At 46.1% G+C, this 26197-nt stretch overlaps 1 protein-coding gene across 6 annotated transcripts in view; it reads right to left on the bottom strand.

The window, feature by feature from the left end:
* The window catches only part of NSD1 (nuclear receptor binding SET domain protein 1), a 61068-nt gene that overhangs the window by 13958 nt on the left and 20913 nt on the right, over positions 1–26197 (bottom strand). For 3 of the 6 annotated variants that reach the window (XM_036391745.1, XM_036391744.2, XM_036391746.2), the window contains exons 5-21: positions 22708–25282; positions 19218–19339; positions 18780–19074; positions 16927–17036; positions 15800–15869; positions 15360–15478; positions 11767–11910; positions 11214–11337; positions 10237–10437; positions 8667–8846; positions 8186–8342; positions 7684–7889; positions 7022–7134; positions 4300–4569; positions 2945–3061; positions 1627–1768; positions 1113–1219 (exon numbers count right to left, since the gene is read on the bottom strand). In XM_036391745.1, coding sequence (XP_036247638.1) covers positions 1113–1219; positions 1627–1768; positions 2945–3061; positions 4300–4569; positions 7022–7134; positions 7684–7889; positions 8186–8342; positions 8667–8846; positions 10237–10437; positions 11214–11337; positions 11767–11910; positions 15360–15478; positions 15800–15869; positions 16927–17036; positions 18780–19074; positions 19218–19339; positions 22708–25282 — 5052 coding nt within the window. The remainder of the gene's footprint in view (positions 1–1112; positions 1220–1626; positions 1769–2944; positions 3062–4299; positions 4570–7021; positions 7135–7683; positions 7890–8185; positions 8343–8666; positions 8847–10236; positions 10438–11213; positions 11338–11766; positions 11911–15359; positions 15479–15799; positions 15870–16926; positions 17037–18779; positions 19075–19217; positions 19340–22707; positions 25283–26197) is intronic. The other 3 variants (XM_036391747.2, XM_036391748.2, XM_054516460.1) reach the window with 3 other exon arrangements.

Genomic DNA, 26197 nt, shown 5'->3' with positions numbered 1-26197 from the left:
ATGCAACATGCAATTTCAAGGTAAAAATGACAGTCAAACCACGTATAACACAGGGGCAGCACAAAATCAATTGAACTTTAAATTGCAACCCGAAAAGGAGCTAAATACATCAGATGTGCCACTCCCCCCATCTGTCAGCTTCTGAAGACATCCATTTTTTATTTTTGTAAGTTAATTTTTTCTGAAGAACTGATCTCTGGAGAATTCATAAAACCTTCCCTATATATTGATGGGGCTCAACAACTGTGCTGCTGGAGGTTTTTAACCCTTAACTGGGGGCACGACAGGATCCACATGCCAGAGCAGAGGGATTACAGGCTGATTTGGTGAGGCACTTGTAACAAACCAACAGCTGAGACATAGATTTAGCGGGTGACAGCTGGGAACTCGGCCAACTGCTCCTGTTATTTCCTTTTCCCAGTGAGAACCAGCTCACACAAGGAGGTAATTGAAATCAATTCCTGTTACTGCAACATTACAGTTACAAAACAAAGCCCTCAAAAAGTCAGTGAGTTCTAAAAGCTGGTGGTTTTTCAACTACAGATATGGCAGATTTCTTATGTCTGTTTGATATGCAAAAATCGGTCATTTCATTAAAACCTGAATAAAACCAAGAACTTTACTGCAGAATAGATGGTGAGGTAGCAGCCTTCTGGCTCTAAAGCAACTTCAGTGTGAAGGAATGTGAGTTTGCTGGCCTTCCACGCATGCTCATAATTTACTTTGGGAGCCTTTACTTTGGGAAATGGGCCGAGTTGTGTTTTCTTGGTTATCTAATTAATCTTTCCCATGCCTGTCCTTTGCTCCTCTAGTGCTATGGAAAATGTCATGATAAGAAGTAGAAAATTTAAAAAAATGTAAAAAACTCACCCTCTTTCTTTTATTCTTTCAGTGTAAAATAAAGCTTCCTGTCATTATTTATAGCAACTCTGATAACTGAAGACTAAGACTTGCTCTCAGAATAAAAACTCAAATATTTAACTCATTTCAAGCACTGTTCCCATGGCCAGACTTAAATGATCTCCATCCAGAAACCTTTGCAACCAATGATTGATACACATCTATGTAAAGAGGCAATTTGGAAGAGCAAAAGCTTAAAGGATGCATCATACCTTCGGCCTTACTCCTAGGAAGCCACTGCAGTTTGGGGCACCACATTTACAAACGGTCTTTCCATTTCCCAAACACTCCAGATTGTAGTTGAAAGTCAGCTCAGTCCCTGGCACAAAAGCAGATCAAAACCAAGCAAGTTGTTAATGAATTAGAGTAGAATGTTTTACTAATAAAATAAAAGCACTTTTTAAATACAATGTCACAAGTGACTGCCACCACTACACAAGGACACCAAACTATTAATCTCCCCAAAGATCTGAGTAGATTGAAAATTCAGTGCAACCCCTCTCCCCTACCACATTTTACAGCTAAAAAGGGCATTGATCCTGTAACAGGGCCCTGTATCAACCTCCACTGATACCATGTGTGTTTCATTATGTTAGTGCTGCTGTTAAGCCTCATGAATATCCCAATGAAAATAAAAATTAAATCCCCTTCCAGAGAGCTACAAACCCTCCCTTTTCCTTACAGAACCCCCTAGGCTACTGCAGGCATTGACAGGGTGTTCCTTACCAGCTTTGATATTTACAAGTGCGAAGAGCCCGACCCGAGTGTCACCATTCACACACCATTTCTGAGTCTCACAGTTGGGCTGGCAGCAGTGGTTCATGAACCGAGCATAGTTACCCTTTGGCCCAGCATCAATGATTCGATCCTGGAATTGCAAAAAAAAAAAACCCAGAAAACCACATTTCAGTCATCTATCATCAGCAGCAATCAACTAGCTCTGATGCCTCTGGCCAGTGCTGGCAGATCACACGGCAGTACAGCCTCCTGCCATCATCCTTCTCCTCAAAGACACAGGACTTTTCAAGGGACAAAGACACTCTCCCAAACAGCCAGGACAGTGCCACTGTTGCTTTCTGGGAAACAAAGTCTCCCTGTGGCATCAGTACTGGATAAACACCCCAGCACACTTCCAAGGAAGCGCTTGTGGTTCCAGGCCCCAACTTCTGCTTAAAAGCAAAATAGCAGTTCCTATTTTTTACATGTCTGTGTATAGAAGGAAAACAGGAAGAGTGTGTAAGCTGAGGTACACTGGTGCACAGCTTGTTATGGGGCTGGAGAAGAGAGGGAAGCTGCAACTGAGATTTGCTTTTGTAGCAATCAGGAGATATTAACACTTGGGTCTGCCCCATCAGCCATACAAGGAGAACAAGATATGGTCAGTGTGAACTTGCAGCAGGATGAGGGGAAAGACAAAGCAGTCACTGTTATCCTGTCCCACACTCTACAGTTTCCTCCCCATGTCTGTCATGGTTTCTTTCTCATTTTTCCATCGCTGAGTTGACAAAGTGGGGAAAGCAGCTGACACAATCCCTTAAACCTCTGAAAATTAGGAGTTCATAGTAACAACCTGGCCTGCAGGATCCACTGGGGACCCTGTGGCTGTAACTAAATCCATCAGTCTACTGAGAACAGCAAGACCTCAGATCTGAACTCTGATGAAGGTCTTGCTGTGCCTATAACTTACATGCCTCTTCTGGCACACACCAACCTTGTTCTGGGCTCTCCAAAATTCAGCTGCTGGGAAGGATCCCCATGTTCCCAAATTCAGCCTCTTAAGCTGAAGTAGGATCTGCAGTCCTCAGACAACTGTCCTCACCTCTTCTGAACAAACTCAGGCAATGCCTGTTCAGACTTTCCTCCTAACCCTGAAATCCAGCCTGAAGCTTCTCTATTACACATTAATTCATTTAGTCATTTCAGAGGAAATGCAGACCAGCTCATCAGCAATGCTTAGCACCTTTTTGCTAGATGGAGTATCATGCCTTCCTTCCCGTCTTTTTACTTCTGTTCAGGATGCTGGCAGGAGATTCCTTGCACATACCTTATCCAGTGTCAACATGTAGAAATTGGTAATGTCGTGCTCCTGAGCATAGCGGATTCGGGCTCGGCACTCCTCCTCATCAATTAGCTCCCCAACATACTCATTAACAAATTCACCCTGCCAGACACAAAACAAGCTGATAAGACAAGACAAATTATCTGCAGGATGGAGGGATGTCCACCTTTTTGCTAGAACTTAGCTCCTGTTTCCTTCCTAAAAATTTCTCCCTGTGCTCTGCAGCCAGTCTGGCCTATAACCTTCACCAAGAGCCCTGAACCATACATCTGTTTCACATGCTCAAATAACTAAAAATAAATTAAATAAAGAACTGTGACCATCAGGTTATTCTTTGTGCCAAAGAAAGAATTAGCATCCAGGGACAGCACAGAAGTTAACCACAAGAACAGCACTTTGCTGCAAAGCTCAAAGCACTGCCCTAATTGCATTCCAGATGAAAACAATATCCCTTTGGGGACCAACCACATGGAGCAGGAGGATGCACCTGGAGCACCTGCTCCTGCAATGAGTGCGGGAGTTCTCCTGTAGTGAAGTACTGCAGAGACTGTACTCCAGCCATTAAAGAGAACCCCAGCTCTGCTCCAGTGGGGCTAATAGGTCCCCCCACTAAATAACTGAGTGTTTCTGTTTCCAGACTGTCTGCTGAAAGTGAAACAAGCACATGGAATGGCAGAAATATCCTTTCATTTATGGCACAGCAGGCAGCAAAGTTTTCAACAGGACAGACTCACATTTTGCCTCTTCTATCAAGGCCTCCCTCTAATGTCACCACTACTCCCTTTTCAGACATTCTTCTCTTACTAAGCTAACAGTCCTCTGTTTCACTTTATCATGTTTGGGGTTCTTTTGGATTTAACATTCTTCCTTCTTCGTTCAGCACAGATGTGTGTCCAAAGAATTGCTGCTCTTTGCATTTAAAAAACACAAGTGTTTTAGGTGGAGATAATCAGTTTCAGCAGCAATAACAGCCATGTCCAAGACACTGCCCTTTTTTAAGATCCAAGCCCTGGTTTCTATTTCTGACACAAGATTCTCATGCTGGATAAGCCTGGTTAGTCAAGAATAGGGGGGAGGAATAATCACTATTCCCCATCTGGAAATCCTGAGCGCTGTCCCATTGTTCTTACAAGCAGACTGACCAAGCAATCACCTTTCTTACCCTGTGGGACATGCAAATCATTTTCCCGGTCAGCTGACCCAAAACACTCTTGTCAAGACCGGAAAGATTAAATTCAAATTTTTTTCTAAATGGCATTCTACAAGAAACCCAGTTTTCAAACCCAGAGCGATCAAGAGAGAAACAACAAGAGAAAACGACACACAAGGAGCGCAGGTACCTTCCTGATGTCCGTTTTGGCCTGCAGGCCCCAGCCTCGTGCCAGCGTGCGGAAGATCTGCACCTCGGGGTACTGGCGCTTGGAGAAGCACTGGTTCTGGCAGCGCTCCCCAGCAGGGCACACCAGGGGGTGGCACTCGTAGAGCAGCATGCGGTTGATGCACTCCGAGTCCAGGCCGCAGGGGTTCTCGTCCGTGGGTTTGCAGTTGCAGCGCGGGATCTCGGACAGGTCTGCAGTGAAGATCTGCACCTTCCCCACGGGCCGGTTCACCTTCAATGCACACGAGGGACATGAGCTCTTGGGAGCTACAGGTTACCCTGACAGGCATTTCTGAACTCCACCCTTGCCTATGAGCTGCAGTGACTTAGTGACAGCGAGGGGCAGAAGGACACAAGTACAGGCACAGCTGTACTCCTGGGAATGCTATTTTGAGAGGCAGAAGGTTAGAGGAAAGAGCTCAGGAGAATGCAGATTCCCCGTTAGCATCACCTGGTGCAGTGTGCAGTGTGTATTCTGTGACCCTGGAGAGGTGAGAGGCTGCCAAGTGTCCCCCTCCCATCATCACTGAGCCCACATCCAGCTCAGTGCTCTTGCTGGGCACACAGCATCCCTGTGATCAGCACCAAACCACTTTGTGCATCAAACTGCACCTTTTCCAGTCTGAGTGTCAGATGCTTTTCCTCAGCTTTCCCTTACTGCCCTGCTTTTTGAATGTTACCTTCAAGCTGGTTTGTGCTCTCAGCTGTCACAGGTGTGACAGAAGGCCTACCATGCAGTTACCTCCCTACCCAACTGTCCTGCAGATGTAAATGGAAGCCAAACCAGACAAGGCTGGGGTTGGAAGGCCCAAAGAGGAGCTCAGAGTTAAGCCAAGGAGCTCTCTAAAAACCGCTCCAGGAGGAAGCAGAGTGCAGCACCAGGTGGAGAAGCGACTGGCGTGTCTGTGGCATGAGCTGGGTCCTTGGGGTTTGGTTAAAGGCAGCAAACGCTGAAAAGCAGGCAACAGAGAGTCAGGACTTTGGAGAGAGACACTGAAGAAAAGCTCCTTGCTGCTCTTTCCCTTGGTGAACCATTGTCTCACTTTCCTCTCCCAGAACATGAAAAGAAGGGATTTTAGCAAAACTATTCCGGCCCCCGTCTAAGTTACCTAGTCCCACCCACAGAGTTTCCACACTGACAGCCTGTCTGAGGCTGGCCCAATCCTAATCCCCCTTTGTTTAAACACAAACCCTGCAGAAACCCCTCATTAATCACTTCAACACAGTCTCCCCCACCTTCCTCCTAGAACTGCACCCCACCTCCAGCCTTCCTTGTCACTCAGGTTCTCCTCTGCTGCTTCCCATCTCTTACCCAGACTCATCAAGAGTGGCAAGGCTCACAGGATTGGGTCAATCCACTACTGGTACTGTTCTAGCATGGCCACTGCACACCACATATGCCCAGTAGACACCTGCCCTATTCTGTGAGACACTGCTGGGAAAAAACCAAAACAGGGCAATGCCTGGACTCATCACAAGTTTGATGTGATGAAAGATCCCAAGTATATTTTGCAGCACCCTCTCATGTGGTTGTTCCTTGGGATGGACTTGAGGTGCTGATCTCCTTAGAAGGAGTGGACACAAACAGCTTCAGCCATCCCATCCTGAAGCCCTCTCCAGTTCACCATCTGCTCCTGCAAACTGCTTTGCTTTCAGAGAGACAAACAGCTTGCACCCAGACCTCAGAAGAGCTGCCATGACTAATGACCACAACCGTCATTATTTATATAAAAGGGTATTTCAAAGGCTCTAAACTGCTTCAAAGTTCCTTCATGTTGTAGCCAGAGAGGCCTAAAAATAGCTATAATGAGAAACTACTTCCTCCACTGAAGCTGCCAGGCCCATACTGCTGCCACAGCATTCAGTTGTGCTCCTTACACCACACAGTAACTCATGCAGGATATACCTGCCTGCCTAAAAGTCCTAGCTAGATACAAAAAGTGCCAGAAATCAGTTAAGCTTTCATATTTTGCCATGTAGAAAGGGATGGAGCAGACAGAAGCAGTAAAAAAAGAACACAGTCCCTGAGTCAATGGGTTTCTGGTCAGCTGGGATCCACTTCTCAGACACAGGCACATGCTTGGCCTCAGCTCTCTTCTCAAGTCACCTCCATCCTGTAGCTATTGCTGCTGCAATTCTAACTCAACAATAACAATAATATTTAACAGCCCTTAACATGAATAGCTCCCCAAAACAGAGGAAAAGGGCTGATATTGCAGCCTGTACACCTCCTTCAGTATTTCTGTTCAGTCACCAACTGATACAGAAAGAGATAGAAAACAATAGCAGACAATAAAAGATACTGTGGGTTACCACACCCTCCACACAGCTTTGCTGCACCCTGACCACCTCCTGTGCTGGTTTGTCCACCTTGCCATCAGCAGCATGGAGCATTTGATCACACTGAGCACTACCAGCCCTCTCCCCAGAGTTCTCAAGGTACAGAGACACTTCCTTTGGACCACACAACTGACACAGACAGCACAGACATGACCAGATCTGTTCCAGCAAACCAGAGCACCTGTTACTGCAGCCCAGCTTGCTGAGGATGGAGAGAGGATCAAAGGAATCTTCAAGAACAGCCAGACACCCAAACATCAGAAATGTTTCTGTATACCTGTAAATCACCTGCACCAGAGCTCAAGACTTCTCTTCCGCACCTGCCCCCCACCACCTCCCCTCACCTTGATGTGTTTGTAGGGAGGAGGTTTCTTGTCATTCTTTTTGTCTTCCTGAAGTTGTCTCAGTTCTTTCTGTGCTTTCAATTCTTCAAATCTCACAGCAGCTTCCTGAAGAGCTAAGAGAGACCACAGGCTCTGTTATGAGGAACTCCCTCTGCTCACACAGAGCTGGGCAGCCACTGTCCACCCAGTGTTCACAAGGTTCAAGAGGAGGGTGAAGAAAAGGCCAATGCAGCAGGGAAGTGCAGAAATTACAGTCAAGGGCCTGCTCATGGGTGATGAAGCATCCCATCTGTTGGCTATCTTTGCCTGCCCTCTTGGGCAGGGATGCCAGGCAGCTACATCCACAACTCTCAAGTACACTTTTATATCAAGATAATGACTGTATTGCACAGAGGGAAGCTGACACAGCAGCAGCTCACTTGAACTTTGAGATGCTATGTCAGATCTGGACAAAGATTTGAGATCTGCACACCCTTCTCCCTCTCTGGGAGTTAAACAAACACTCTGAGCATGCTGGATGTTACATAAGCAGCAGCTCATTCTACACATTTAATTTCACCTCAGTTATAAGAAGACATTTTTCTCTGCTACATGAATGGCACTTTTCCAAAGAGGAATGAAGAAGGTAAGACCACGTACTTCCCTGGATGAAGACAAGTTACCTTTTTTGTATATGCCATCCACGCCCTTCCCCATCTTGTCTTTGCTGCTGACATCACCTTCCATGTAAGGGAACACACGAGCCTGGTGGGTCCACAGGTAGTCCTTGGAGCCAAAGAACAGCACAGGGAACTCACCGATGTCATGTTTCATTTTCTGGATGTTGACAGGAATTGTCCTAGGATGGCAAATCTCAGCTGGCCACCACCTGCAGCAAAGGAAAGGGCAGATGAAACCTCTGGCTTCCCCACTTCCAGCCACCTCAAAAGTATGCTACTGCATGGAGACATGGTAAAAAGTGTGTGAGGGCTTACCAGCAAGGCTGGTGGGGAGAAAAGAGGCTATTGGAGGAAGAAAGCTCACGTTTTATGAGCAATGTGCATGCAAAAAAAATGCAGAGGCCTGCTGCAATGAGCCCTGCAGAGAGGAGCAGCTCCTCACCTCCACCACCATGAGCACTGCATGAAGAAGGAATGAGGACAAGTCTGTTCTAACTTCACCTACCTGTAGCGCCCAACTTTCACCCAGACTACTTCTTTGTAGTGTGGCTTTTTGCCTGCCTTGCAATCATTACAATACCAGCTTCCCTCTGGCATCTCAATGTTTAGACACTCACGGTGAAATGCAGCCGGACACGACTCGCAGCATAAAAGGCTGCCCCCTGCAAAGAGAAATAGGAGAAGTTTATCAGTCCCTGTGCAGAAGCCCTACACTCCCCATTTCCAGACAGACCTGGAAAAAAGGAATGATAGTCTCCTGCAAGCCCTTTTCAAAAGTTGGGCCCTACTCCCGGTAAAAAAAAGAACATTTCTAAGAATCCAGAAATCAAAAAAAAAATGTGTAGTCTGAAGCTGGACTTAAATGTGGAAAGCTAGGGAGGCAGTCTGCTCTCTGCAATTCCCATTGGGACATTGGGAATGGGAAAAGCTTCTGCCCTCTGTAATGAACTCTGGGCTGGGCATTCCCTGGGGCCAGGGGACCTCACCTTCTGAGCAGACAAAGCACCAGCTGACGTTGACGTGCTCGTGGTTGCGGCAGCCCCGGCGGGCAGTGAAGTGGTTGGGGCAGATGATGCTGTTGGAGGCCAGGACCACGGAGCCGGCGGCCAGGCAGAAGTCGTTGGAGTGATACGCGACCGGACACCGCACGCAGCGCATCAGGCGACCTGGCACCAACAGCCACACAGTCAGCCCCCGCAGGACCACCACTCCTTCCTGCTCAAACTACACTCTACTCATACCTATGCTCAAAATGAGCTCTGGAGAAGGAAGCTGACCTTTAATTTTTATAGATCATCCATGATATACTCACTGGATTTCTATTAAGTTATTTAATATAGCTAAATATATATAAAATTATAAAATCTGTAATACCTATACCATAGATAAAATTGCATTATTTAGAAGTGAAAAATATCCTGCATGCTGTGCAGAAACAGTTCAAGAGTTCACAGACTGGGACTGCTTCCTATCATACACAAATAATTACTAAATCAGCTCCGACAGTAATTACAGACGGGGTGTTCCAAGTGCTTAGCTGCACATAATGAAATCAATCCATGTAGCTTCTGAAAACACAAGCACTTGCCTCTTGTTTATCAGATTTTACCCTGAAATTCCAGAACTTCCAGGCAATTCAGACTTCCCTACAGGCCTAGTTTATGTGAAGTTTTTGGGTTCAGTTTTCAGTTCCTCACAGCAGACTATGAACAGGAAGAAGAGGTGGGAGAAGAGGGGTAAATGTGACCATTGAGAAGCAGCAGCCAGTCAACAAATGTTCAGTGGGGAAGTGGCTGGCTGTGGGCTTTTGGCCTGGGTGTTGTTTTCTACACCAAATACTGATAAATGGGGGCAAAAAAGTCAACTTTGACACAGACTCTGAGGATAAAAATAGAGCTAGTCTTATTGTCACCCATCTTAAGACACCAAGGATTAAAGAAAGGCAGCCTTGGAAGCAAACATACACAGCAATCACGAAAGTTTTTAAGTTTGATCATGTGAGATAAAGGTCAAGGTATTGCTGCAAACAGCTCAAACAAATATTTGCTTAGGAAGCTTAGCCCAAGGGTGTCTTCACTACAAGATGAGAGTTTACATAGAAAAAAATGGATTTGTAGAACAATATCATAGTTTGCCCTGTGCTGCTCTTGATGCTGCTGTGTTGACAGCCCGTGCTGCTAAGCAAGGCAACGTCTGCAGCACTGGCACAGTGAGGAGCAGGTGGGAGAAACACGAGCGTGTCTGTACGGCTCCAGAGATTTACTCAAAAACCCACTGAGGCCTGCGGCAAGGCTGGGCGTGCAGGAATCCGAGCCTCGGGACAGCCTGAGAACATTCCAGCTGCCATGGCCGACCATGGGGAGTGCTGCTGAGCCTCACACTCTGACACCACCCCTTCCACTCCCCTGGGAGCAGCTACTCCTCAGCAAACACAGCCAGTGCTGTGGCAAGGACACAAAGGCAAGAGAGTGCAAAGAACCAGGTGGACCAGGTGGACATGAAACAATTAAAAACCAGGTGACTGCACTCCCCAGACCACCCTGGAGGACTGGGTACCTTTAGAGGCAGAGATGTTTGCTGGGTTAGCAGCATGGCAGGTCATGCAGATGTGCAGGGAGCAGCGGAAGCCCTTGTTCTGCATGACTGTGGGCGGGTATTTCTGGATGCAGGCTTCGTGGTAATACTTCCCACAGAGGGGCAGCAAGCACCGCTTCACATCCTCCCCGCAGCTCTTGCACACAAAGCAGGTGTGGACCCCTGCAGAAAGAGCAAGGCACTGGTCACACACGAGGGCTAAATGAGGGCCTGATGCTGTCACCAGGCTGCCTAATAGCACAGAACAACCTCCCAGCCTGCTGCACCCATCCCAGAGAACAGCTCTCTGCACCAGGCTGGTTTGGCCTGAAGCTGCAGTAGCACTCCACATCAAAATAAATATTATAATAGCTGGGACTTCAGGCCAGGGAAAAAAGAAAATTTAAAAAAAAAATCACTAACCCTACTTTGAGATTTCCTCCTTTCCAGCATGAAAAAGGCTTCTCCTCCCCACCAGACCCCTTTCCATAGTCCCAGGTAAGAATTTGTCTCTTTCCCAGCAGATCATGGACATTCACTTTGTACACCAAGTCTGAATCAAGAGTAAGGCTGGTACATATTTGAAGCCATTATTAATGGCTTCAAATCAACAAAGAGTAGGTTTAGATTAAACATTAAGAAAAAATGAGGTGGTGAGGCCCTAGCACAGTTTTCCAGAGAAGCTGTGGATGCCTCTTATCCGGAAGTGTTCAAGCCCAGGTTGGACAGGGCTTGGAGTAACCTGTTCTAGTGGAAGGTGCTCCTGCCTGTGGCAGAGGGGTGGCAATTTAATGATCTTTAAGGTCCCTTCCAACCCAAATCACCCTGTAATTCTAATTAGAAAGTCATTATCAGACATCAAACCAATAATCTGAGGACTGAGAGCTACTCAGCAGCCCTACAGCAGGCACATCACTCCAGTCAAGGCAGCACCAGGTAAGCCCACAGTCCTGCCCTACCTGTGGAACACTCATTGCAGATGAATTTGCCCTTTGGCATCTCGGAGAGCCCAAGGCACTGCAGGTGGAAAGCACCACAGCACTGCGCCTCACACAGCAACAGCTCCCCTGGCTTCTCACAGATCTGTGGGAAAGAAACACAGTATCAGCTGGAGCAATTTTCCTCCCAGCAGCATCCCACACAGCAGCAACCCCCCTGCTGGCCAGAACTGCCAGCAGAGACCCCCCAGGGGAAAATGCTACATTTTCCTTGTGTCAGTTAATTCAGATAGTTTGTGTATAACCACTGTTATTTACCATCCAACTCCCTGATATCCTACAGTGGGTAAAATATATCTTATGCTGGTCACTTCTCCCTAACCTCTGTGAAGTTTAAGAGGAAGAAAGGCTACTGCAGGAGACATGCTTGATACAGAGCACAAGAAGCTGATTAATTCAACAATAAGCACTTGGAGGCTATCTGGGCTTACCTGGGGCACCAATGTGTCCCAGAACTTACACAAAAATACTTTACAGTGGGATAGCTCCAAAGAGATTTCTTTGAGAACACTACCTGACACACATTCTCCTTGAGAGCTGCTCCTCCTCCACGCTCCCCCTGTATCTTTTTGGACGAAGGCACTCCATGGTCATTCTCTGACCCCTCCTCATGACCCTCTTTGGGGCTGGCAGCAGTCCCATGAACCGATGTCTCCCCCTTTAAAGAGAAAACTAGAATTAGGATTGTCAGTAGCACCTATTCTGACCTGGAAACTACAAATTCAGTCTGAGCACATAATGGGTTTGGCAGGTGCTACCCACCCTGGAGAGAACATCCCCCATTACAGTTCCTCCAAAAGATTTACAGGAAGGGAAAGGAAAGAACTCTTAGTTTATTAGATGATTAAAAATAACACAATTATCTTTGTGTGCATAACCCCTCTCTGAGCAAGGAGTGAGCCCTGAATGGAAACAAATCAGGTAGAAGAAGTCAGAAGCACCCCAGTATCTACTTGCCCTAGAAACACAAATGAAAAACCTCAATCTTCATAGCACCTGTCACACACTGAACAAACTACATTTTTCCTCTACACTCAGCTTGCTCTAACCCATGTAAAATAGAGACACAAAGGTACACAAGGCCTGTGTTGGTATGAAGTCAGCCAACCCCAAGAGGAGCAGCAGAGCAGGGCATTCCCACCCCATCCTGACCGAGGTGTGGAGTCTCTCTCTGCTCTGTACGAATGTACAGCACTGCCCAGAACACCCACTGGTGAAAAACCACCCTGGGGAGAGGATGGGTTTCCAATGATAAAGGCCCAACCACACACTCACAGGCCAAGTCAAGGATCCTGCCACAAGGCTTCCCAGTGTCCAGTTAGGAGGGAAGAATAGCAGGTATCCTAGAGACACCTGTTTCTAGCACAAAATACAGCTGTCCTGCAGCTACACCCTGCAGCAGTGCCACAGATTTTGTCAGGACAGGCAACTGAGGGCTAGAAAACACCATCCTGCCAGCATCCAGCCCACTTGGGATGTCTAGGGAACACTTCAGTGGCCTCAGCAGCCCCAGCTGCCACTCCAGAGTAGGTACAATTTAAGGACATTAATACTGCACTAAAATGATGCCTTTAGCTACGTGCTTTGAGCCAGAACATTTTAAGGACTCTGCCACTTTTAAGTAAGGCAGCTCACTGCAGGTAGCTGAGTGATCTCAGTGCACAGCTGCCAGCTCCTCCCTGGGTCACCAAGCTGTAGCCACTGTATACCCAGGCACAAATAGTACACCTGAGAGACCTTGTGAGAATTCAAAGTGCTGGCAGAAGCAGCAGCCATCACTCCCACACCTCCAGGCCTGCTTGGTGCAAGCCTGTCCAGCTAACAATCATGAGAGGGAGCTTTGCACCACTTTCTGTATGGGAAAGTCTGAGCTGTGGTGCTACTAAAGCTTGTAAGCTGAACTGAATGCCTTTTGAACACATTTGGGCAAAAAAAGACGTATAGATCTTCTAAAGTTTAAAGCTAGAAGAACCTGGAGCTAGTATTCTGCTCAGATAATGATGCTTTCTTTGCCTGAACTGTTGGTTTTTCCCCTATTCCCTGAATGGAGCAGTATGAGTTTATTTGGGGACACTTTAAAGCCATGTGCCTTCTGTGGAGCAATGATGGTTATATTGAAGTACACATTACAAAGATGAATGGTATAAACTGACTTTATTGAGAAGAAAAAAAAAGATCAAAAGCAAAGTCCCAACTACAGGCTACTGCCAATCCAACATACCTTACAGAGTACTTGTTCTAACACTGCTCCCAGAACTGCCCAGGGAAGGGATGTCAGAGCTAGACAGGATGAGCAAGGCCCATCCTTTGTGAACATGGAAAAAGGCATTGCCACTCAAGGATCTGCCACTGTGTCCCCTCCTTCCTCTGCCCAGCACAAGCACTGCAACACTCCACACCTCCTGCAGAAAGAAAGGCTCATCCCAGGTCTTCTTCCAGAACCATCTCTGCTGCTGTGTCTGGCACAACCCCAAAGCCTGACCTGTTCTTTGGCACAGCCTGACCTTGGCTCACAACCCTGACAACCATTTCAACAGCATTTTCCATCCCATTCTGTCAGTCTCTTACTGCCCTGATGTTATAAATTTGCACTCCTGGCTCCACAGATGGGCAAGGTCGGAGAAAGCTGCTTAGCTCAGCCCAGGCTGACACGCTTTCCTCTGCCCTCTTTCCTTGGAAGGCTTCACTGGGCTGTATCATCAAACCATGTATTTTTTTCTAGCAAAGTGGAGTTCTTTGCCCAGTGAGTGCAGTCACTGAGGGAGCAGCAAGGTTTGAATTCCACATGAAAGCACAACTGCATCCCCACAGCACCCCAATACTCACCTAAGCCAGGGGATGAACACCCACCACAGCAGCTAAAGAGACACAATTACATAATAAGGAAGGCTGGCAAAGGTGCCAAGCATTGACCTTTTTTTTGGCATAGTTTACACCATACCTGACTTCTGATATTCAATACAAATGTCTACAGTTAGAGGCAGTTAAGACTGGGTTTCCTCTGCAGTGAGTAGTGAGTACAGGGTTCAGAGCCATGGCCTAGATCTTTGCTGCTCTGAGCTGCCTCTCTTTTCACGGAGAATTTGCTGTCTCTTAGTGGGTAGAGCAGACAATGTTAACTGCCCTTGCCCAGCATTGGCAAAGGTATTTGTACAGGCTGTTTTAAAACACTAGTCCAGCTGAGCACACTTCAAAAAGAACACCAGCACAGGAAAGCTTACATGGACCAAGGGTATTACCCCAATTTATTAACTTTATCACAAATGCCCTTTCCAAAACACAACAGGATGGCTGGAACTGCTTAAAGTGGTGCGAGGTTTGTGTTCTCCTGTAAACTGTGGTTACAACAACAAATATAACAATATTGATCTACAATTGGCTCCTGAAATACATACTGACTATCCTGCCTGCTGCTGAACCTGGGCCACTGGAAGTGAGAGGCGATGGCGAGAGGCCCAGAGGTGTCCTGCCTCTCCCAGGAAAGTCTTGCTTCCCCTACACTTGCTGATAACTGGCTCATTCCTAAAAGGCAAAATGTGCTTGTCAGATATTTGTACACTGACCTGCTAATATGTAGCAGAGGGAATTGCCCCCGTTATCCCTTTCTGCTGAATGGCAGAATGCAATCAGAGGCTCTTGTGAGCAGTCACAGACAGTCCCTCCCAGCCCCTCCAATGGGGTTCTTGGCTCATCCTGGTGTTCAAGTGCAAGCAGAAGGGGCTGAAGTCCAGGCTAGTGCCTGTGCTTCAAACTGGTTTGTAAAAGGACAGGAGTCCCACCCCCAGAGAAGACCTTTCACAGCAGTTTGATTTTCTGAGGTGCAAAGCAAGATGCCAGGTAAAACCTGGTTCCATGAATTCAGAACATCCTCTCTCACAGAGAATTAGCTCAGTAGCAGCTTGAAAACAGAGCCTGAGTTAAGCATCATTATAAAATAGCTACGAGATCAAGGCAGTCTCTTCAGCCTAACCCCAGCTCGTGCAGCTGCATCAATGGGACAAATTCTCAAATGACAGGGCAAAAGATTCCTCTGGTTCAGGCTCTGCCAAGTACTCTGGGAAGCAGCAAACAGGTTACAGGGATGAGAGCGTGAAGATCCAACAGTACCTCAGAGTGTGGGGTCTCCCCCAGCCCCTCCTCATTTTTCTCCTTCTTGGAATGGACTGCAGCAGAGGTGTGGCGCTGCCTCTTCCGCTTTCGCTGCTTCTCCAAGAGCTTTTCAGAAGCTGGGATGCAACAGAAAAACCATTCAAGGAAAATGCAGAAAGAATTCTTTTGCTGCAGGTGACACCAGCAAGTTCTGCAGCCTGAGAGCTTCAGGCTGGTTCCTATATTCTTTGAGGCCCTAAGGGCTGGGGCAATACCAGCCTCCAGGCACTCAGCCCTCTGCCCTGCAGCCACCACAGAAACACCAACTCATACTGGTTTAAGCAACTTTTGCTGGGCTGCTGAACACAGAGCACCGAGCACTTACACACACACACAGTGCCACAGGCACTGATCCAAATATCACAACAGTCTGCCCTGCTGTCCCTGCCTTCACCTACCTTCTCCCACATCCTGGAAGTGGGCTGGTGAGTAGAGCTCAGAGCTGTCACTCTCTGAAGGGCCAGTACCCTACAAACAGGAGAGAGAGTCAAGTCACCAGATGAAAACAGAGGCACACACTCCTCAGCTGTGAAACCTTTTGGAATGACTGCAACACCTAATTTACCATCCAGATCATGAACTCATCAGAAGTTTTACAAGAAAATATTTGGTTTGTGTGTGTGATAAATCACGCATGTAAAAGTCTGTCTTTGGGAAGGGAGGAATGTGGAGTCTGATCTGTCTTGTGTTCATCAGCACCATTCACTTCTTCCTGTCCTCTCCTAAAAAGGATGCTAATACTCTGTAAGGTGCTGGGAAAAGACATTCTCTTCTGAGTTTACACTTTTACAGATGTTAAGACCGAAATACACTGGCCTCTACATTACTGCAATGGAGATAACTGCACTAAGATTGTGCCTCACAGCGAAAGAAAAAGGAAAGAAGTGTCATTAGTCAACTTTAGGAACAGTGGCAACAAGTTCTGTGCAGGCACATGATCTGACATAAATACAATTTGCATTTTTCCAAACCATGTCACTGAATATTGAGTATTCAGTGGAGAAGAGCAGCATTTTCTTTTTAAAATCTGAACCAAAAAAGGTATCCTCCATGTCATTCACCTCAAGCCTCCATCCTGCTTCAAGCTCTGCACTTAGATGCATTCACCAGCTCATTTGGGAAGGTAACAAAGAACACACTGCTCAGAGGAAATCTGATGGAAAAGGACAAAGCCTTGGGTTCATGTTCAAGCTACACTGTAACATAACAGAAAGCCTCTGTGCAGAGTATTTCTGCTCATACCTTTCCAGCCAGCATCCAGATGGCTCCTTTTTCATATAAATCAATTTTGAAAAGAAGGTTTTAAACCAAAACTACCCAATCCCCATTACAAGTGGAGAGGGGTGGGGGACAGTGGGTTATTTCATCATAACACAGCAACCAGCACCTTTGGGAAGGGTGGACCTTTGCTCCTGGGCTGCAGCCAACAAAAAACCACATCCCATTGCATTGTGTCCTGTTTAGCAGGATCTGCTGTCTGGGCCTGCTTTCTATCCAGTTTTCAAAAGAGCTGGAAGGGAAGTACCTTCTTTTGGGGAGTCCATTCCTCCTTCTTTGGCATAAAGGCAGTGTCCAAGTCATTGGATTCCAAGAGCTTTTTAGTGGGCTTTCTTTGACGCTTGCTTTCGAAGTTTCCTGCAATGAAACCCTTCACATCAGATAAACAGGGGTTTTCTTGTCTTCCATCAGATTAATACCATTAAGTAAATATCAGCCAACAGTTCAAAATAATCTGCTTCACCCTGTCTTTGAGATCATAAGCTCCTAGGGCAGAGATGCCAATTACCTGCTTCTGTACAACTTCAATAAAAACAGACCTCAGTCTGTCATGACCTTCAGGCTCACCTCAATATGTAATATAAAAATCCACCCACAGAAGAGAGGCTGTGAACTCACTGCCAGCAGGTAACACATGCTGGCAGCACAATTCACATCATAATTTCCCAAACACTTTGATCTGCATAAGCCAGTCCTGCCACTGACACAGCCCTGCCTACACTCCCACACCCCTCACACCAGCATTCATGCTGCTGCAGTAAACAGGCTGAAGATCACAATCCTGGTTAAAACTACTTGACAAAAGATATCCCAACAAAATTATTTCCGACTCAAGCTTTATCCTGGCCCTCAGGAGGTAGCAAGTTGCTAGACCTGGGTTCCTTCATTAATTTTGGCAACAGTATAAACTTAGAATCAGGAAATGCTGATGCTGAGTGCAGACACTCTGCAGACACAGCCTGCTACCCATCCCACCCCATTCATCCTCTGGCTTCCACAGTCTCAGCTGTGCCCTTTGACACCTCTGCAGGCACAGTTCATCCATCACACTCCTAACCCTCAAGACAAGCTTCTGCCCACTCTGTGTGCTTCAGCAAAAGGTGAGGGAAATGACTCAAAAGAGCTACACAACCTCTGCAGACTGGATGTATGCTCCCACTGCTGCAGCCTGTTGTGTTCTCCTGCATCTCCAATCTTGGGTTTACATCCTCAGTTTTTTCCTTCCTTTAATCCTCCCCAACTTCCCTTCCTTGTGACACCCACAAGTCTCCAGAGGCAATCCCTCTTCCCTTACACATGACAGGATAACTGACCTCCCACTGACTAAAAATCTGCCTGCTTGGTTTATTTTTTTTGACTACAAGCCCTTTAGGAACAGTGTTTCCTCCAAGCTAGCACAACCAGAACACGAGGGCTTTAACTCTGGACACGTCTTTAGATGCTATCAGAGAATAAACACACTGAAAGGAGACTCTGAGACTGACACTGCTGGAAAGGGAAAAGGCCCCTCAGACCACACTCCTTCCACACCGTGCCTTACTGAAGACCAAGAACCTGGCTTGCTGCTCACACAAGTCCCCAAAAATTTCTACAGATGCTTAGAACCAATTAAGTAGGAAGTTCTTCCAGATGGAATTTTGTGCTACAGCTCCCTGAGCTCCCTAGGAGAGCAGAAGATCACTCCATGAGCAATGAAGCTCAGACTTTGTGCACCACCCTCAGCACAGCAATGTCCATCCAAAGGGGCTTACAGCAACAAGAAACTGTCAAGCTGAAGGAATGTCACTGTTTGGAAGCACAGACAGCAAGGACTCAGAGAAGGAGTTGTGGCCTCTTTTATATGGACAAAAGAAGCATTCTGTGCAAAGATTTAAGGAGGACCACCATAGTCTATATAGAAAGCCAACAGTACCAGGTCACTGGACACCCTTGCACCTGCCCTCTCTCCCTTCTCAACACAGTAACAGTCAGTGAGTGAAGAAGGCAAGAACAAACAGTGGCAACAGCCACTGATCTTTTCATGCTGCCCCAAGAATGATTTTTCACTGAACTTGAGTTACTTTCACTTACAAAAGCAGCATCACACCACCTGCCACTTACCTGATTTCAGGAATCCCTCTTCTGCATCTGGAGAAGCAGAAACTTCAGAAACATCTGAGGAAGACAGAACCACCACCTCTGGAAAATCTGAAGATCCTCCTTGAGCTTGACTAGGGGGATCAGTGGAGTGGGATCCTAGTTCTGAGAAGGAACACTCTGCTTCAAGAACAGGAGGGGACTCTTTGGTTGAAGATGGAGTTGAAACCAAAGAACTTGGCCCCCGCTGGGTCTCTCTGTCAGGACTGCATTGTGCAGGAACGCCTCCTTCACATTCAGACCTCGCCACAGAATTCACCTGTCATGGTGAAATATGTTGGTGAAAACATTCACTCTGCATGGCACTGCACACAGCAAGAACACTCAACCACAAAGAACATAACCACACACAGACCAGAGCCCTGGAGAATAACCACAAAGAGCACATTGGCCTTCACCCACCTTTTGTGATTGTTCCTGGCCCTTCTTTGATTTTTTCTTGGGTGCAAACAAGTGATCATATTCTTCTGCATATTCCAGAAGCCGTTTACTCGGCTTTCTAAGGCGTTTCCTCTCTGAATGTGCTAAGAAAAAGGAAAGCAGCTTCAAGACTGTGTTTCTGAGATGATCACAAGACATCTGTGGATAATAGCTGTTCCTGCCTTCTCTTCCAGAGGTTCCATGTGGGAAGAGCTGATAATTCTCTCTTTGAGACAGCCCAAAAATTTTTCAATCTCCTATTTTTCAAAATCCCAACTTAGCGGGGCGATTTTTAAGGACTTCAAGCAGTTCAGGTAAGAAATCAAAACACATCAGACTGAGAGGCTCCTGAAATTTCACCCAACATGTCCCTACAAGCTACATCTAACTTGCCTGCAGTACTTCTACCAGAACCAAAGATCATTAGCAACTCATTACTCTTTTGCTGTTTACTCAAACTCTTTTGGTTTTAGTGCAGGGGCACAGGAAAACACTGTTTTCCCATAACAGAGTTCAGTCACTAGTTTCACTAGAACACATAAGCTTAATTCCTTCCCTTCCCCTCCTCCCTGGCATTTTTTTTATATACTACAAATTCCCCATCTGCTACTGTGAGCCCATTTATTGCTTTGTTTGTTCCACAATGAGATCAGGGAGCCAGTGACTGCAGCACTTCTTGTCTCTACACAGTGTGGTGGCATTGCAAGGTAAAAAGTGTTTCCTCACCACAACCCTAACCACACCACCTCGACACACCAATGCAAGGCAAGCTCCAAAACACTCAACCCTGACACTAGAACAGTTCTTCTCAGCAAGCTGCAAAAGCAGGGTGATGCACATTTATGTCTTTTTCTCACTTCTCAGAATACTTCTGAATATATCTGACTTTCCTCCTTTTTAGCATTCAAAATCATTATATAATACTGCCTAAAGATTTCCCCTAGTCAGGAAACTACCTGCAGTCTCCTGGAAGTTTTGGAACAAACAATAAATATTCTCTTTGCTTCATTTCATTTGTAGGAGGTGGCTTTTTCTTCTTTAAAACGGAAGCATTTTATAACAAAGCATTTCAATGCAACGCTTCAGAACAGGGATGTTGGACAAGATTGCTACATTTTATTGTGGCTTTGTGGTTAAACAAGCATGAAAATGTCAAACTTGGCCAAAAGAGAAGAAAGAAACAACTTTCTCAAACACAGCTATTTTCAGCCTCTATTAACACTCTGCACAGGTGTCTGAGTGAAACACACATTTCAGCACATAAGCAGTTATGGGATGAGTATCCTCACCAGGCAACTATTTAGAGCCTCAAAGCCGTGCAGCAGAGTACACAGCACTGTGCCAGAAGGGCTGATTTAACTGCTTTTGTTCCCAAAAGGAATCCCATACAAGAATCCCAAATGTAGATTGACAGTGGCAAATCACAGACCTGATGAAACTATTATTTATAAAATCGGTTTACATCAGCCAAATCCAGCAATCTTCACGTCTGCCTTTTTGCTCTAAACCACTGTACAAGGTTTGTGGCAAAATTATGCCCAATGCTGCCATTTAACTATGATGAAGACTTTATGCAGTTTGAGCTTAGTAAAAATTGGACAGTTGTGACTACAATCTGTTCTGATCTCTTACACTGAAGCTGCCTGCTGTGGGCAAGGACTGCTCACATGTCAAAGGACTGCAGTCAGTCCAGTTTCCAGCATCTGGGCTTCTAGGCTTTGTCCAACATAAGGAATGGTCTCAACACAGCATTAAAGGTTTACTCAGTCCCATCAGCACTGGGGATGTTACAGCAGCCCTGCCAGTGGCACTGGTGCCTCCCCACAGCACATCTGTACAAAGGGGGTGGGTGTGCACAGAGCTCACATGCTGTTTAGGGCAGGGGAGTTAGTTTATGCTGCAGTTGTTGATCTGGCACTTTTGTCAGCAAAGCCAGGCCCTGACTGCTGCAGCTGCATCCCTTGTGCAGCACCAACACCCTGTACACTCCTCACACTGCCACCTCACCCAGAGTCCACTGCCTTCCTCTGCCACTGCCCTCCCAACTTTACAGCCTCTCAGCACCTCCTCTTCCCCAGCTCACTCTGCACACCTTCATCTTCACCTCACACGGCAACACTGCAGGGATGCTTCAACAGCCAAACCACCACGAAGCTGTAAGAACCTGCCAGGATCTCGGTGTGAAGGAAGAACCCTCAGAATGTGCATCCTCTCACCTGCTCTATAAGACTTCAGTCCTCAAAAACACACAGATCCAGCCAGAGTCAGTGAATGATTAAGCTGGGAATGACTTAAAACCAGAATTTTTACCCCAGGTGTTACACCCTATAGGCTTGTTTTCTGTGCCTGCTGCAACTTGCCTTGGGCAGGTCCCACAACCACCAAGCTAGGAGCTGCCTCTGCCACAATTGAAACAGAAGTGCAGGCTGCCTCCAGCAACCACAAAAAGCAAAATACACACATCAAAATCTGCACTGAGAGAACACATAAGTGACAGAATGCACACAAGCTCAACATTATGATGAGTTGTATTATTTTATGGTATCACAATTAGATTAGAGCAATTTAGTGTGGTGAAACCTATGCAAAAACCTAATTTTATTGGTTTTATTAAGGTGTGTTTCCCCAGATTCCCTGCAGAAGGCAGAGGATGATACATGTTGAATATGGTTCTGTTGGCCCTATTCTTCCACACACCCTTTTATTTCTTCCACTGGCTTTAACCAAATGTCCCCACCTCTGTAGGAGAGGAAGGGCTCTTTTGCCTTCTGCTCCTCAGAAGCCTCCTCCTTCTTAGATCATTTCCTTTCCAATGCTGCTTCCTTATTTCTGTCTGCCATATTCCAGACCCACCTCCAGCTCAGCCTCCCTCTCTTCTGTTCTCTCTTTCACCCATCAGGCAGCCACACCAGAACTGTAAATTAGGAAATTTGTGGGGCTCCACAAGTCATTATAAGCAGCTAATAAAATTCCACACTAAAAACCAAAAACCTCCCAACACACCGTCTTAAGGAATTCCTACAGAACAAACCAAAGACAAACTATGTCAAACAGCACTATGAAAGATAAAAAACAGAGCAGCCATTGAGACTCAGTTTTCTGGAACTTTCTGGCACTGACCTACCCCACTAACATCAAACTTGTGGCTCTAAGGAACACATTATGAAGGTGTAAGTTAAAAAAAAAATCCCAGGGTCAGAAGGATTCTTATTTTACCTTTCACTGCGGAAGAACTAAAGATTTTTAATGTGTGCAAAACTTTCTGACCAATAACCTGAATACAAGCTCATAATTACTCTGCCTCCTTTGTCCTCCATGCTTACACAGAACTCAAACCAAAGTCCCACACTTTCTTCTGCTCAGACGTAGATATCTTCACATTGTCAGACAGCCACAAGTTCTGTAACTTATCCTTTAAATGAAAAAGTGTAAAATGTATACAAATACTCTGGCGCAAGTCCAGCTCCCTTACCTTGTGCAGAGAATTCAGACTGGGGAGCAAAGTTGCCAAGCTCTGTTTCTGAGTCCATCACACTGGTGTTTGGCTTACCACATACATTCAAACGTTTATCAACTAAGTCTAAACGATTCTCAAAGTCCTGAACTGCCAAGTCTCCCTCAAGCACCTTTGAATGAGGGGAATGCCTACGTCCCAAGCACTCATTTCCCTTCAGTGAAAAGCCACGAGAATTCAGGCCAAAGGCACTCTCCAAGTTTCCTTGTTCCCTAGATCTACTGGTGTGCTTATTAGATCTAGCACTGCTTTGGTTAAAACGCTGCCATCGCTTTTTGGGTGCTACGTGATTGGTATCATTAGACTCATCACCAAGAGAGCTCTCACTATTTGCCTCTGAATCCAAGTCTGGACTCTCCCCATTTTCAGCAGAATTGCAGCTCTCATTATTTCTACCAGCTTCAGGTCTCCTTCCAATACGACCTAAATTGTCATCAGATAGACAGGCAGAGTCTTCATCAGTTGAATGCTCTGTTAAATCAATACACTCCTTCCTCTCAGTATCTTCTGCCTCATTCCCTAGAGGACTGGTAACCGAACTGTGCCCACGGAACGAATGTTCTCCTGAATCTCTGGGTAACCGACTTAGCAACTTACTTGGCCCTCCTGGTTTTAAGTCCTTTCTGTTTGAAACTGTTTTATCTCCAAGCTTTGATGACTGCTTAGATTTTGAACAGTTGCGTTTGGACATGCAATTTGTGCCGTTTGTCCCAGAAACAGCAGCACTCGCAGGCTCCCTTTTACCAGTACCAATCCCTGTCAACTTGGTTGGAGGACCACGTGAAAATGAGGAGTTGCTTATAGCAGAGTTTGGAGTTACTGTTTCCTGGACACAATCTCCATTTTTTTCTATTTTATATGGGGGACCTACAATAGACAAAGACTTGAGACCACTTGCAGAATTGCTTCCAGAACCATCACCTGTACTGGTATTTCGAAATGGGACTATATTTTGACCAGTCATCAGTTGCTGCTCCTTTGTCTTACTGTCATGCATATCCTTCAACATCATTAACAAGGTGCTGAATTTGTAATCTGGTTCAATGGGCAAACGACCAGAAGCAGAAGAGAAAAGCAAAGGTACTGTGGCCTTTGGAGTGCCAGAGTCACTGGCATCATCATTCATGGACCGATAGGACAGTTCCTTCAGCTCCGACAGAACGTGCTTCACCACGGCTGTTTCGATTTCAGCAGAATCCCTGGGTTTCTCATGCATGTTGTTTAACAGTTTCTGACCATCAACTTTTCCACTTCTCTGAAGAGAATCTCTTGAAAGGCCAGAGAAACCTTTGGTATCTGAAGAACAGTGATTCACACCACCCTCCTCTTCTGCAAGAGAAGGCTCCAACCCAGCAACCTTTTCTTTATGTTTACATTTTATACTTCTGCTTCCGGGTAATTTCACGCTTTTCGGTTTCAAGATTGCTTGATTTGTAACAGCAGGCCAGGAGCCATCCTTGGAAACACTTTGGGGGGTAGTGTGCTTGTTTGCTAGGGAAAGATTGTAATTTCTCACATCTGAAGAGCACCCGAGAGGTGTCAATGGCATCTCAGCATCAGACAAACCTACTTCAAGCTCCCCATCCACAAATTCAGCATCAAGTCTGTTGGTTACTGAACCTCCCAGAGCTTTGCGATCTCTGTGCGACTTCTTCCGGGCCCTTCTGCTGCTCTTCTGAGAAAGATACATAGAAAGTTTAATGTTTCCACTTGATGTCATAGCAAAGTCCTTCTCCACTTTATCTGAAGAATCACTAACTTCAAGAGCACTAGAGGCTCTCTCTGAACTTTGGTCCATGGTATCTACATCACTGTTCCCACCATCAGAGAGGGAAGAGGATGAATCTGATTCAGTTTGTTTTTTCTCAACACCACCATCAGATGCAGAATAGTGTATTTGTAACTTGGAACTGCACAAAATGCCCAGGGAGCTCTTCTCTCTCTCAAAAGATGAGCTGGAAAACAAATCTCCTTGGAGGGTGCTTTTCAGAGCGTCACTTTTACGATTCTCATAGTCTGGTTTTAGAGGTGTCTTTTCAAAACGTCTTTCTCCAAAGGAGGACAGCAAATGGTTTTCCCTGGTGCTACTGGCTGCTGTCAGGCTGTTGGCAATCCGGCGAAGCTCGTGAGACGCGTGTTTCTCTGGTAGGTCCCCAACAATCACGTTTCTAACTACGCTCTCTGGTGTTTTGTCTTTGATTTCTTCCCTCGGTGCTTCCCCTCTGGTGCCACTCTTTTTTACTCTAGTCCTTTTTCTGCTTTCAGAGGTTGTTTTCACCTGTGGCTTGATGTGCAATTTTCCTTTTTCACTGGCCACGTGTCTGGAGTCAAAAGCCAAGGATTTTAAGCAGCCATTCAGTTGTGTGTCCCTTTCTGCTCCAGGGCCATTGCTGTAGTATTCCAGCTGCACGTCCTTCTCGCTGTCTGGCTCGCTGGAGTTCTGGCTGCACTTCTGATCCTCTGGACCCCCGAGAAGAATGTCTTCTGCCTGTCCAACACTGACTTCCCATTTAGCCCTAAATCTCTGAGGAACCTTAAAAGTTGGAGAAAAAAAAAAGACAAAATTTGAGTAGGTACCCAAAGAAATAAAAGTGAGGAGCACAAGGCACAGAACACAGAGACATTCCTGCATTTTGCATCTTTAAGACAATTCCCTGAGACTGTGTCTGGCAGACACAGGAAGTACTGCTCCTGGGTAAGCACCCTGCATTCCAGCTGAGCCCTGTGCATTCCCAGAACAGTAAAAAGGTCCCTGGAAAGTAAAGGTCTCCTAAGAATCAGATGTCTTGGCATGCCAACACACCCTGAACACAACAGCCTGTAAAGGGCAATGCATATGGTATGGATCCCTGGCACAGAAATGCAAAGCTACAGCCAGCAAGCCTCACAAGGCAAATGCAGCACTGTTTTCCTCAAAATATCTGAGCAGACCTGTTTGCTGTCCTCATTGTTGATTCTTCCTGCATCCCCTGAATTCAGAGCACGATCTGCCCTCTCCATCAACTCACCTCGGGACTAACATGAGCTCCACACACATCTAAGATGTGCTCTATCAAGTTCACAATGTTCATTCCTGAGAAGTATCCCAGTTTAACTCTGTATCTGTAGAAAAACCAGAAAGCTCTCTGCATACTTAACAGGAACCTCTGCTAATACTCAAAATCAACAAGAAGCTTGTTTCTTATCTGCATGTGTAGTTTTTGGCTGCACAACAGCAAACCAAGAGCTTCACAACTGCTCCTAAAATCAAAACCAATTCCAAGGCAGGAGGAACACTCACATTGCTGACACTTTTTTCCTAAAGAAAAACCCAAACCAACAAAGTCTCATCTCAGCAGATTCAAGAAATTTCACAAAGCCTGATAGCAATCCAGCCAAATACTCTCAGCTTTGCATCAATTTTGTTGGCTTCCAGGGGTGCAAACCTGGACATTTATGTGAGTAACAA

This window comes from Molothrus ater, chromosome 15 (assembly GCF_012460135.2).
Source record: "Molothrus ater isolate BHLD 08-10-18 breed brown headed cowbird chromosome 15, BPBGC_Mater_1.1, whole genome shotgun sequence".
Classification (NCBI taxonomy): Eukaryota; Metazoa; Chordata; class Aves; order Passeriformes; family Icteridae; genus Molothrus; species Molothrus ater.
This window is presented reverse-complemented; position numbering and strand designations above follow the sequence as displayed.